Source organism: Sphaerodactylus townsendi, linkage group LG06 (assembly GCF_021028975.2).
Source record: "Sphaerodactylus townsendi isolate TG3544 linkage group LG06, MPM_Stown_v2.3, whole genome shotgun sequence".
NCBI lineage: Eukaryota > Metazoa > Chordata > Lepidosauria > Squamata > Sphaerodactylidae > Sphaerodactylus > Sphaerodactylus townsendi.
The window spans coordinates 109,059,330-109,073,138 of NC_059430.1; the positions used below are offsets into that span (position 1 = coordinate 109,059,330).

Sequence of the window (13,809 nt, forward strand, 5' to 3'; positions counted from 1 at the left end):
ATTTTGTTGCTGCTTTTTTAGAAAGACTTGCTGCAAGTCTGTATGTAAGGCAGCAAGAATTCCTCACTACCTACCTATTTTTGCACTTGTGCTGAGAGATCAGCAGGACAGCAAAGTGAGGTCACTTGGCTGGGGTGAGGGGCAGTGGTGGGATTCAGCGGGTTCGCACCACTTTAGCAGAACCGGTTGTTAGAATGGTGCTTGTAAACAACAAGTTGTTAAATTATTTGAATCCCACCACCAGAACCGGTCGTTAAATTATTTGAATCCCACCACTGGTGAGGGGGGTGGGGAGATTGCCTTTAGCATTGGCAGATTCATGGTCTCGGCCTCCTCTTGTTTAGATCACAAGATTGTCACATCACTTTGTCATGTGCTTGGCACTCAGTTGATACCAGACTGCTGCCTTGGGCTACAGGCCAGTCCCACGTCTGGAAAGGTTGGACTGTTTTTGGGTGCATGCTGATTGCATGCAAGGCCTGGACTGACTGGGCGTCATTATTGCCTTGCATGAACTAAGCACCTAATGTAGAACATCCCCAATTCCTTCTTCTAACTGTATGTACAGAGGAAGATGTTGGGTGATTACACTGAGGAACCGCTCAGTAAGTTTCTGAGAGACCCTCGAACCAAACTGTTGAGAGAACAACATCTGAATCTTCACTGGTATGAACAGGATGCCCCTTGCAGCACCATTCTGGCTGTTTGTAACCCAACCAAAGTAGTTCTCAAGGGCAATGATTTGAGGCTGTCTCGGTTTCTCTGACACGTTTGCTGTTTTCCCCCTAATCGACCTTGGATTTTCAGGTTAGAAGGTGACAGTGAAGGGAAGTCTTCTGATCCCAACATCTCAACTCTTCGAATAAAGTCTGAGAATGGGGAGAAGACATACATCATCAAAATGCCTTTCACAGAGACCATTGGAGACCTGCGCCAGCACCTTGCCCAGAGCAGGTATGGATAGGGGCGTCCCAGTGGTTTTTGCAACTAGTGTTTGTCAGCGTGCGCTGAAAAAGGATCAACTCTTTGCTGACTTCTGATTCTAAGCTCCAGATTCAGAATTGGGTCTGTATTTAGCATTAAGCAAAATTGGAAAGAAACTGCACCTTTGTTAAGTTTTTCCCAGTTTATGCAAGCTATAAAGTCTTGGGGTTTGGTGTTGCGAGTCTGTTCTGCTAGCAGAGAAGAAGAAGAATTTGGCTTTATACCTCCCCTTTCTGTCCTGTAAGGAGATTCAAGGGAGCTTACAAACTCCTTTCCCTTCCTCTTCCCACAACAGACACCTTGTGAGGCAGGTGGGGCTGAGAGAGCTCAGAGAGAACTGTGACTAGCCCAAGGTCACCCAGCAGACATGCATAGGAGGGGAGAAACAACCAGTTGACAGGTTAAAGTCAGCTGTTCATGTGAGGAGTGGGGATTAGAGTCCACCTCTTCTTAAACACTACACCATGCTGGCTCTCAGTGGTAATTTCCCCTCATGCAGGACACTTTTCTGAGCACTTTGCATTACAGGCAATCCCCTTCAATCAGGAAAAGACTTCTGAAGTGGATCTGCAAGATCCTTTTTAGATTTTGGGGAGGTGTGGAAGAGAATGTGTGTTTGCAAAATATTATGTCATACAGGAGTTGGGCTAAAATAAAGGTCCTAGTGGTTCTGAGATATAACCTAAAAGTTTAGAGAAGGACATGACATCCTGTGTTGTGTCTGAAATCCTAGGATTTGTGCGGAGTTGATTGACCTACCTAGCCAAGATGGATTTCACCTGCCCCATCTCAGTGTTTTCCCTTCTCTCATGTATCCTCCCCCTTTTTAGTTTCTTCCTAGATTTCCTGACTGTATCTTAATCATCTATTTTGAACTTCGCTGATGGAATGAGGAAGAGGACTATTTGTCATATGCCCAAATTATAGCTCTTTCCCTCCCTCATACTGCCCAGGACCTTTTCATGTTTTCTTAGAACTGCAGTCAGCTGGGTACAAAACACTCAGGATCCACACGTGTTGAACAGCCCAGCTAGTTCCATGCTCCACAGTTGTGATACAGTGAGCTGGGAAGTAACCCGTCCCAGGGAATGTCCTGCAAAAGAGCTAACCCTGGTGGGCCATACAGAGGGAAACTGCCTGGTTCAGTTGCAGAAATACTGAAACTACTGCAGATAGACTCTTATGGCTTACCGCCAGCCACTGTAGGAAACCTTTTCATCTTCTCCTTCCATTTTCTGTTTAACGTTCCTTGGCATTCCTTTTGGTCTGGTGACTTCCTAAAGAATCACGCAGGCTATAGATCTCTCTCTATCCATCCTTTCTCTTCGAAATCCAATAATGACATTTAGAGCTGGCCACAAACCAAACAGCTCTGCCCTCCTTCCAATTTCAGCTAACTTCTGAATATTTAATTTCATGACTTCGATGCACAGTTGATAAGAATGGTTTTTCCCTGTCATAGCAGAAGATTTGGTAAATGCAAAATGAGCACTGTGTTAATAAGGGCTGGATTATTTTCAGTGTCGTGAATTTGTTTTTATGGTGTTACAATGATGTACATGGCCACTTTATTGAATGGGCATAGATGCAACTTTCCCCCATGAAATTAAAAACAATAGAGATAATCAGTACAGCACTGGTCATGAAGCTCTGCGCTGGCAGTTTTACAACGGGAGAGATGTCATTGAGCTATAAGAGTACCATTAGGAAATTAATGGGGGAGACTTATGGCAGGTGTCCTCCCTCCCCAGCAATCCTGATTTTCTGGCAACTTCCTGAGTCACTAGCCCCTAAATCTATGATCTGAAAAACCCAGGTTCAAATCCCCACTCTACCTTTTCTTTAATGATACTTCTTATTTAGCCTACAGGCTTTCCGCAATGTCACACTAAATACAACCAAAAATAATTTAAATAACCAACTAATTACCATTCTTCGGGTACTTTAAATTTAATTGTGAGCAACAAATTTGACTGCCGCCAACATAACTCCTAAATCCACATCTGCCAAGAGTTTCTTAACCGTATCTGATGTTAAGCCCCTCATTATGGCAGAGGACAGGAGGGATCCACAAATTTCTATTGCTGCAAAAGGTACCTTATTCCAATAACTCTGGAGTGTCTATCTGTCCAAAACCACAGTCACAAAGTCAGTGTATGGGGTCCTTTGCCCCTACACTATTTGAGAAGGGATGGAATTTAACTTTGCAAGCCTAAGTGCTCTCCTGTATTGAGGAACAGTTAAGACGCTATTTTGAGCATTCTTAAGATGGGCCCTCCAGGGCAAATTGGAAGTGAACTCCTGAATAACAAAACTGAGTAATTGGTTTCTCATTAACTTTCCAACTATACTTCTTTAGGTAATTAGATTTTGAGCACACCATCACTTTGATTTCCCTTGGTTGATTGCCAACCTGTCTGTGTTACAATATTTTGAAAAGGCCTACAGCAGTCAATGGAGGCCCACAAGAGATCTAGCTAACAAAAATGTATCATCCGTATATAATAACGCTGATAAGAAGGTGGAAGTCAACACTGAAAAGAGGAATTTTGGGTTTCCCAAAAAGGATACCATATCATTTATATACAGATTAAACAGTAATGGACATAGCAGGCATCCTTTCCTTCTTTAAAGGAAAGAAACTGCATAAGTGGCCCCCAAACCCGAGCCAGAGGAGATTCATATAACTTCTTTAATTGGTCAGTTGAAGATTTTCTTCATTTGTCCCCCAAACTATCTCTTGGGATTGAATCAAAAGTCACCTGGAGATCCATAAGAGCCATTTATAAATTGCTTCCCAGAGCTGGTATAAATTTCCTGGCTGAGTGATACAAAACTAAGCAATGTTCTGTTGTAGACCTCCCAGTAACAAAGTCTGCTTGTTCAGGACCTAGAATCTTTTCAGAGATCGCCCAGTTCAATAATCTGTGCAATAGCAAAAGGGCATAGTGTTTTCCTAATGAAAACATGAGACTAATTGGACAGTAATTAGGAATTATCTTTTATAGTTAAGCATTATAATTGCTTGTATCCACGCACTTGGAATTATACCAGTTTCATTTGTCACCTTAATTGTTGGAGCCAGAACAGAGCTCCACCAATCTATGATCCCCAATTATCCCATGGAAGCTCGCTGAGTGATCTTGGCCCAGTCACCCACACTTCCATCCAACCTAAGTCACAGGGTTGTGGCGAGGATAAAATGGAGAATGTTGTAAACCGCTTCGGGCCTCACTGTAGGAAAATTCTCTTTTGCAAATGTTGACCTCAGATGTTTTCTAAAACAGGAGTGCTTGCCCGACCATCCCCCCAGGTATACCGACCATCCCCCCAGGTTGATATACAGCGTTAGATATTGTGTTACTTAATACTATGTATTACTCTTATTTGATGCCACATTTCTTGATAGATAACAGTTGACTGTCTAGGCCAGGGGTCCCCAAACTACGGCCCAGGGGCCAAATGTGGCCCCCTGAAGGCATTTATCCGGCCCGCCAGGCATGGCGGCGATGGCTCCATTCATGTGCAGTGGGGGCTCGAGGAAGAGGAGGAACCGGCCCCAACGGCCGTTGATTGCAGTTACATGATGTTCCCCCAAATCTCCATGAATTTTCTGATCCAGAGTTGGAAACCTTACATGTGGCAACGCCTGCTCCGCCCTTCCCTCTCGGCTACTCCATGTGTTGCTCTCAGGCTTTCTGTTCCGCCTCACTCCCATTGGCATCAGCCAGGCTGGCGAATCGCTCGCTGGCTGCTAGGGAGGAAGAACCCAGGAAGATACCTGATCCTGGGTTAGATGGAATGTGTCTTTGGGAAAGTTCTGCTTTTTTTTTTTTACAGGGGAAGGTATTCCACAGCCCCCCCAACAATATTTGGAGCCCACCCTGTACTTGACATACTTTGGTCACTGTTCTAAAAATAGACCATGACAGAAAGGCTGAAAGGTGAAATCAAACATTTCACAATCATTTGTGCATAGGAATTTGTTCATAGTTTTTTTTAGTCTGGCCCTCCAAAAGCCTGAGGGACAGTGAACTGGCCCCCTGTTTAAAAAGTTTGGGGACCCCTGGTCTAGGCAGTTTCATCCTTGGATGCCTGCTAAGATGCCTGTGGTAATATTTGAGTGTCAAGCAAAATTTCATTCTATATGTGTATTTATATGTTCAAAATCTGAATGACAAACTACTCTTTTCTGTACTCATTTCACAAGGCCTATTCTGGGTTTCTTCTAGGGGAGGAGACCTGGAGTCATATGAAATCCTCAGTGTTTTCCCCCAGCAGATGTACAACGACAACTCTATGACCCTGGAAGAGTGTGGGTTGGTCCCCAATGCCTCCCTTCTTCTGAGGAGGAAGGCCTCCCCAACTAAATCCCAAGGGCAGCAGATGTAATGGTTTGCAGCGGATGATTCATCAGGTGTGGCTACTTCATTCGTCAAGGAATTAATGTGCCTCATTCTCCTTCCCTGGATAGCCTCTGCACTCTTGGCAAGAAGGCTGTTACTTATGGTCAGAGGAAGCCATGATAGGACTGCTGTGTAGCTTACCTAAGAGCCAGTTTTCCTTTACAGAGCAATGTAGGGTGCACAGATGCTTTCTTCCATTGCATTACTTTATACCCTACCTTAATAAGCCAAGCATTGTTGCCCCCAATGCAGTGGAAGCTGCCCTGAGTGCCTTTTCCTGTTACAGCCAGCTGGGGGTGCCCTAGATCCAGATATAAGCCAAAGCTGTGCTCAGTTGGGCCAAGAGGTACAACTGGCTGCGTTCGGCATCATTGCTGAAATTCTAAGCCCACTGTCTTATAAAGGGCTTGTACAATATAATGGCTTCCAAGGTTATGTGCAGCTGAAGAAGCCAGTGCATAATAGCTTCCTAGTATATTGTGGCTTGTTCAGGGTTGGGGCACAGGTACTGTTTAATGTACCTGTGGAAGGCTAAGCAGAAGAAGACATGGAAACCTGGCCAACCATTTGTCCTTCTTGGACATGATGTGCCAGGAGGGACAAGCTGGACACTCAGAACAGAGGCTACTTCTCCTTTACAAGAAATGCGCCCATCAGTGGGTTCTAAGTCCTCTTACTTTGCTCAGCTGAAGACTGTAACTAAGTTCAACCTCATTAATTTGACTTAGTACTGACTTGTTCTCTTCTTACATGGTCAAGGCCTTCGATCATCCCATTCAACTTCCCATCCCCAGGCAGATGTTCACTTAACATTCACCTGACCCATGGTAAACTGACTGCTTCTTTTTCAGGGCGAAAAGGAAGACCAAACCAGTTTTCTTTGCAGGGCTAACTTTTCTCTGCAATGCCCCACTATCTTGGGGAGAGCAACCATAGCATCCAGTTGCTGACCCATCTTCTCCCTTTTAGACAAAGGCCAATATTAGATGGACACCCCTGCTGGGTCTTTGTAGCAGGTCAGCTGCTGCGGGCCATAAGTTGCTTGTTTATTTATAGACTTTACACCTTTTGTACTGCTGGCAAATGGAGACTGTATATCTGGATATTCCCTTCCATGTAGAAACGTTGAAAAATGTTTTCTTTAAGAACAGAGTGTTCTGCCTAGAGTGACATTTAACACTGTTTGGGCTTAGTCTTCTTCTTGCTTCACTTACTAGTCAAGAGGCAGGGCACTGTTGACAGAAATGACTCATATGCAAGTGTGTGCCCCCCCATCCCTTTAAATTGTATTATTCCTGAACACAGATGTAAGTTTGTTCTCTATGCCATGTCATTGAATGCCTCAGCAATAAGTGTGTCATCAGTGTCAGGCAGCCTAAAAGACATTCAAAGAATCCTCATATGCCAATGTTAGACCCATTCCCTTTGTGTAACGCAGGTCCTTGAACCAGCAAGATAAGAACATAAGAGCCTGCTGGATCAGACCAGAGTCAATCTAGTCAAGCACTCTGCTGCTAACAGTGGCCAACCAGATGCCTTTGAGAGTTCAAATGCAGGATGTGAAAGCAATGGCCTTCTGCAGCTGCAGCTGCTCCTGAGCACCTGGTCTGCTAAGGCATTTGCAATCTCGGATCAAGATTGGCAGCCATAGATGGACTTCTCCTCCATCAATCTATCCAAGCCCCTTTTAAAGCTATCTAGGTTAGTGGCCATCACCACCTCCTGTGGCAGCATATTCCAAACACCAATCACGCGTTGTGTGAAGAAATGTTTCCTTTTATTAGTCCCAATTCTTCCCCACAAGATTTGCCACACAACTACATTCCCCACCTGCAATAACTCTTCTGCTTCTTGTATTTATACATCAGGAACTTCCTCCTGTGCAGTTCTAGCACCTTAGAGAAGCCAAGGTCCCCTCTTCCTGACTGCTAACAAATGTTTAACTTCTTACCTTTAGAATGGTTCTTGCCTTTCTTATGGTAAGCTCATGGATTGACTTAGAGCAACCTAATGTTCTTGCATGAAATACCTCTGTCCATCTGTGTGGCCTTCTAACTCTAGAAAACCCATCAAGATGTTGAGGCAACAAAGCAATTTTGACTTTCAAGCAAAGATTAAACAAATCTCACACCCCTTTCACTCAACCATGCCTCTAGTAAAGCAGTCAGGGCTTTTCAGTTAAGGTTTTTAAACTGGACTACTTGCCTTGTTTTGGGTGGCAGCTAATGCTTCCATCTTCATTGGTTTAGCTGCTGCCCTGTATCTTTCCTGCTACTTGCACAAACTCCTATTTGAGAAATACGAACGCATTTAAGACAGCTGTGCCAGACCTTTTCTGGCTCTTGAGGAAATGCATCTTTTTTCTGCTGAGCCAAAGCAAAGAATACACTTAAGCCTACCCGACAGAGTTGGGAAATGGATTTTGGAATCAATAAGAAGGGTGCCACTCAACTTTTCTCTCCCAAGTAAACCCTTTTTTAAAAACCACAGGAAGCCACAGCAGAGGTTTTTTTAGCAACATTTAATAGCACCTCAGAAGAGAGTGCTTTTTTTTTTACAAACTTTGCTTTTAGCAGGAAACAAAAACATCAAAAACAAAAACCAAAAATGCACTTGGTCCGTGTTTGCAAAACACCCACTCCCAAGAGGAAAGAATCAGTTTGGACGCAACAGCTACTGGCAGGTCAGACCCCAGAATGCTATGGATGCTATCAGGGCCATTGTGTGACTGCCCCAAATGGAATCTGAGGTCTACTCTCACCATTGGCTTAACACTGCTTTCCTTAAGAGAGGTCTGGGCTATGCGGAAGTAGTTTTAAGACATACACAACCCCTATTCCTCTGACCCAGAAGGATGTTTCAGACCACAACCTGGTGCAGCGCTTTTGCATTACTGTACAACAGAACAGCAGGCTTTTTTGCCACCCTTGTTTCCTGCAGCAGAACCAAAGAGGACATGAGAAAATGAGCATTGCACTTTGGAGGCAACACCCAAGCCCACCTTCAGCTTTTATTACAAAATGGGAGAAAGCTCTGATTTCCAATGTCCTTGGACTGGGCAGATTTCTCTATCCAGAGAGGCACTAGAAACAAGGCCCAGCTGCATACGAGGGAATGTGCACAGTGTCTTTTGGTGGATTCCCTTTCACGGCCATACTGAGTGAAGCAGGCAACAGAAGTCAGGCAGTTGGAGGGGGGGGAGCGGTTTGGTTGCACAGGGCTGGAATGGATTTGATGCTGATATACAAGGTTAGGTGGTGATCAGTCTGGAATGCAAAGTTCACGTTTTTTTGGGGGGGGGGGAAGAGAAAGGGGCTGGGGTGGGAGAAGAAAAGGAACACACTCCGGCTAATGCTCAGGCTAACTTCAGGAACTCCTGCAGGGTGTTCTGTTCCACCGCTTCCACAAACAACTCGTAGTCCTGCCAGGTGGGAGAAACAAAAAGGCAAAACTCAAAATTCAAGGACAAGAGGGGGAAAAGCAAGGGGCTGATTCCCGAGGATCTTATCCACCAGTTAAAACACTTTCCTCCAGCCCAGTTTGCACTTATGCCAGACATGCATCTCCCGTTGGGGACAGTCCCTTTCTACTGGAGAAAAGTACTAATGCTAGTAGAATAGACACACCAGGCCCAAACCCTGTGGACTAACACACTAGTGTGATAGCTCCAGGCTGTGAGGTACTGAGTGAGTTTTTACACCCCAGCAGAGGACTTCTCTGGAGCAGGGGCACTCTTCAAATAACTTCTATCCCCATTTTCATTTCTCTAGTCTCCTACTATCATGGTGTTCAGCAGAACCAGCCAGTGAAAGAACAAGGGCCCTGATGGATTATGGGCCCTTCTGTGCCACTTCATTTTAGAATAAATGGGGGCGTGAACAGTGGCATCGCCTCCTGTATGCAGAAGCAGACAGGGTTTCAAACTCTTCACAAAGAGAACCAGGAAGGATGTGTTAGTCAAAGGCAAAGATTGTGGAATCGAGATAAGTCTGCTAGACTGGATCCAAAGGTTTTGCCTCCTGGCTGGCAGAAATGCACCGTTTTCTGGAAGTGGCACAAAACAATGCTGACAGCTGCACCTCCTGTCTCCCCTTTGACTGTGACCCCCACCCCCCAGCCACTGTGCTCATCTGCCTTGTTCAATACATCCCAACCCTCTGCTCTACTAGCTCTGGAACGCTCTGCAATAAGCAGCCCTGGGCAGAAGGTTAGAAAGGGAGTGAATGGTCTCCCTTCTATATCTCTAATGACTCCCTTGATTTTTAGTGGGAGGGATGACCATAGCTTTCAAGGGGCAGCCTTCAATTACTGATATGTTTTTGGAAGTAGACAACACTTATTCAGCACCTGACACACAAACTCCAAAAAAAAAAAAAAACCATTTCAACGTCCTGCAAACAGAACCTCAAAGCCAAATTTCACTCAGCGTGCAGTGCTCTTAAAAACACTCACACAGACCATACAGGTATATATGGGTGCCATCTTAATTTTGTGCAGATGGTTGTTTATTAGGGGCTGTTTTATGCAGGTAAGTATTATACACACTGTAGGCTGTAAAAACAAGCCTCACCTGCCCCAACCTTAAGTATGAAGTAAAGTCTATAAAGCTGGGCTTACAGAGGAAAGTTTACAGCAATCAATTTGTGCGGAGAGAATTGACTTGTGCAGATAGCTATACACAGAGGGGCTTGGTTTACACTGAAGCTTTAATGATACTTTTGCACCTTCATACATATGACAGGCATGCTGGGTCCATGAGTGAAGGTCCTCATAAATCTGCAAGCCTCCAAAGTAGATCAAGCATCAGAACTGCCCTGTATGCAAAAGCAAATTCTTTTGGCAAACTAAATTGGTTACATCCACCATGAAGTACAAATCAGGCTTGTCTTTCACCCATGACTCCAAGTGGCCGGTTGCCTTCCACTCACCCCACAGTACTGGTCCCCATTGAAAATCTGAGGAGGAATGGCTTTTGGGTTGCCCGATTTGGCCCTCATTTCTTCCCGCAAGGCGTTATCCTGGGAAATGTCCACCAGATTGTACTTGATGTTCTTTCCGTCCAGAATCCTGGTCACTTCACTCTGTTGGGATTTGATCTGCAAAACACACCCCCACAAAAGGAGAGGAGTCGGTTTCCCATATGGGCTTCCGCCTGCACAGCGGAGGTACAGAACACGACAGCAAAACAAAAGAGCCAGAAACAGGAGTGGCTAATTTCATAGCCACACCTTGTTGGGGATCCTGACACATAGACCTAGCCCAAGAGACACACCTGCCTATGGCAGACAGGGGAATTCTCGACTTCCATGCAAGGCCCACACCAAGGAATAAAAGTGGATCGGAATCGAATCCGGGAATGAGTGGGTGGGGGAAAGGAGGATCTACTCTTGAGGGGGAAGGAACTGTGGGCCTCTTCCTCCGCTTCCCCTGCACAGGGCTGGATTCTTTCCAGTTCAGATTCCGATCCGATTTCTCGGGTGTCAGATCTAGAGATCTGGGAGAGAAAGCAGAAAAGGTGGTCCCGTCCAGAGAGAACTCCATCCACGCACACGCCCCTTAGAAAGACGAGACGGCACATCTGGAGCCAAGAGGCGGGGATGCGAAAACACAGCTGGAAGCGGGCAAAAGGAGCCCAGGCAAGCCAGCTCCGGGGAACAAAACAGACACCAATGAAAGGGGCTTTGCAGAAGGGAGGCGGGAAGCCCCGCGGCGGCGTCGCAAAGGAGTTTGGTTGGGGGAGAGGAGGGGGAGGCCGGAGAGGGAAGGGGCCGGACGCCGCTTACCTCCCGAGAGCCGGTTACCGAGGTGCTGTAGACGGTTAGGCAAGCCATGGCGCGGTGCTGGTAGCTGTTCCCTCTCTCCTCCTTTGGCCGCTGGATGTGTGAGATGGGAGGGGAGGGCAAGGCAAGAAGGAAAGGGGCGGCAGGGAGGGAGGGAGGGAGGGGGCGGCTTCCTTCCCGCCTCGCATGTGATCGCAGAGACCAATGGAGCCGGCGGCCGTGGGCATGCGGGGCAGGAGGCGGGAGCCGGCGGCCTTGGCGACCACGGAGCCGGCCAGCGCAGTCCTCGGAGGCCTTTCCCGCTTGCAGGCTGCGCCCGTGCGGGTTTACTCGGAAGTAAGCCTTCGTCAGGTCAGTGGGCTTCCAAATTGGCGAGGCCGGGATCGCAGCCTTAATTTTTGAGATTGCTTCCGCACATGTTCCGTCGAGCGACTTCTCGTGGATCAAGCTGCCTTCGCTCCCTGCCCTTCCTTTCCATTTAGGGCGGCCAGCTGGAGAAAAGCGTCCTGTCCCTTTAACAGGGTGCAAATAGGCAGCTTCAGCTTCTCATTGTGTGACGGTAAATAATATCCCATTGAGACTCTGTTAAAGGGACAGGATGTTTTCTCCAGGCTGTTGGCAGTCCTTCATTAGACGCGAGTTCTTCCTGAAAACTCACCAAGGACTTGACATCATAGACTCTGCCAAAATCTGCTCGCTCCTGAGGATGCCACAACCCGAAAAGAGAGTCCAAGGCTCACCCTAGCAAAATTCTCTGACAGCCAAGCATGTTTTCTTATTTTTATGTCTTTAAGGGTGCATTTTTTAGAGGCTGGTTTTAATGGATTTAAAACGGGGTTTATTTAGGTTTTAATTTGTTAGCCACTATAGGATATAAATTTAGTAAAATTAAATAAACTTGATGCACAGCGGCCTAAATGAACACCGACAATGGTGCCAGCATCCATGACTTTCCTGCAAATACACACACTCCAACTCACTGACTTCTTTGCTTGTGCAAAATGTTTAGCCCAGAATCTAAATTTCTATCTTTAAAATCTTAGTCTACACTAGCTTTCTGCCCCATTTTTCCTGGTGGTTCCCAACCTGGGGTATGTGAAAAAAAAATATCTATTTGCTAATATGGGGATACAATTTTAGGGAAATGGGCTGCCAAGGCTTACGTGAGTGAAAAAGAGGTTGGGAACCACTGCTCCAAAGAGCTCTGGACAGCATGCACAATTCACCCCTTCCCTTTTTAATCCCTAAAACTACCTTGTGGGATAGGTGAAGATGAGAGAAACTGGCTGGTAGGTTGAGCAAGAATATGAGCATAGTTCCCCAGCACCATCAGATTCATATAACCAGCTCTAAAACTTGGCTTTTCTGATGCCTAATAAATGAAAAACACTCCCCCCCACCATTTACCAAGGGCACACTTTAAACAAAACCTCACTGCTGTTTTCCAAGAACAGGCCAGGAGCCTTCACAGCTTCCCCTTAAACCACCGCTGAGCCACTTTCCACACACTAAAAGCTTAAGACACACAGCAGGTGAAATGGAACAGAGTTTTACTGAGAACACAACACTGTGCAGGTACTTGGACCACATCTTTCATCCAAGGAGAACAGCTCAGACCCAGGTCTACCTTGTGCACTGAGCAGGGATTTTAACTCGGCTCCCCGGCACATCCTGGAGTAGAAATACTACCAGGGCCACCAACACACACAACTATCCATACATGCATACACAGAGAACTGCAAAAATCAACTCACCCCTTCTGTTCCCTTCATGCTGTCTCTCCTGGCATGTTCTTGTATCTTATTCATCTCCTGCCAAAAGCAACCCAGCTTCTTAAAAAGTCAGAATGCTTCTAGCTTGTATGTTTTGAGTGATAATGGTGTATCATTTTGGCAGGGGCGAACCTAGGCAAACTGGAGCCCGGGGACAAAACCTGAGTTTGGCGCCCCCCGCCCCCCCGGCGAATGGGCAGCCACCCTCCCCCACCATGAACAAACAATTATTTTTGCACCAGCTCACAAAACACCTCCCACTCCCAGCAAAACATACATGGCTCTCTCCCCACCAACTCTTTTCCTAATTTCCTAATCACAACAACCCTATGAGGTAGGTTGTTAGCCTGAGAAACAACTCCAAGCCAGTGCAAGTGGATATTAAGCATGTAAACCTCTCACAAACCACCCCCAGCAAAACATTTACCAAACAAATGCCAGCATCATCTCTCACAAAACACCTCCAGTGGAATCCACCCCCAAACAGCATTACTTTCAATGGTGCTTAAACTAGGAGCTCAGATTCTTCTTTTCCAAATCCACCTTAAAGGGAGAATCTAGGGGGTGCTCCGATTAAACAAATTGGAAAGTGATGCTGTTTTGGGGTGGATTCTCCCCCACCCTTTGAAACAACATCACTTTTGATGGTTGGAGATTTAGATGAAACAAAATACCAGATTCAGCCAGAATCTGGGCAAAATTTGGAGCACATTTGGACAAAAAAGTGTCCAATTATGTCCTGCCCAAATATGAACAAATGTGAATGCAAGGTATTTGGGCTTTTGGGGGGGTATTTTTGGTGCTTTTGGAAGCCTGCAGGGAGGGCATTTTTTAAAAGCTAGCGGCACCATGATTTCAGGGCATCAT

The 13,809-nt window shown here is 46.0% G+C and overlaps 2 protein-coding genes across 6 annotated transcripts in view; one reads left to right on the plus strand and one right to left on the minus strand.

The window, feature by feature from the left end:
* Positions 1–6,690, plus strand: part of UBXN11 (UBX domain protein 11) — a 36,644-nt gene extending 29,954 nt beyond the window's left edge. For 4 of the 5 annotated variants that reach the window (XM_048500942.1, XM_048500946.1, XM_048500943.1 and 1 more), the window contains 2 exons: positions 808–954; positions 5,217–6,690. In XM_048500942.1, coding sequence (XP_048356899.1) covers positions 808–954; positions 5,217–5,376 — 307 coding nt within the window. In that variant the 3' untranslated portion in view covers positions 5,377–6,690. Of the gene's footprint in view, positions 1–807; positions 955–5,216 lie in introns of those variants that run through there. The other variant, XM_048500947.1, reaches the window with a different exon arrangement.
* A 1,994-nt stretch (positions 6,691–8,684) lies between these two features.
* SH3BGRL3 (SH3 domain binding glutamate rich protein like 3) lies at positions 8,685–11,336 on the minus strand. The gene is made up of 3 exons (XM_048500948.1): positions 11,174–11,336; positions 10,319–10,486; positions 8,685–8,811 (listed from the first exon to the last, which is right to left on the minus strand). The coding sequence occupies exons 1-3, from the start codon at positions 11,219–11,221 to the stop codon at positions 8,746–8,748; spliced, it is 282 nt and encodes a 93-aa protein (XP_048356905.1). The 5' UTR covers positions 11,222–11,336; the 3' UTR covers positions 8,685–8,745.
* Positions 11,337–13,809: the final 2,473 nt, after the last annotated feature.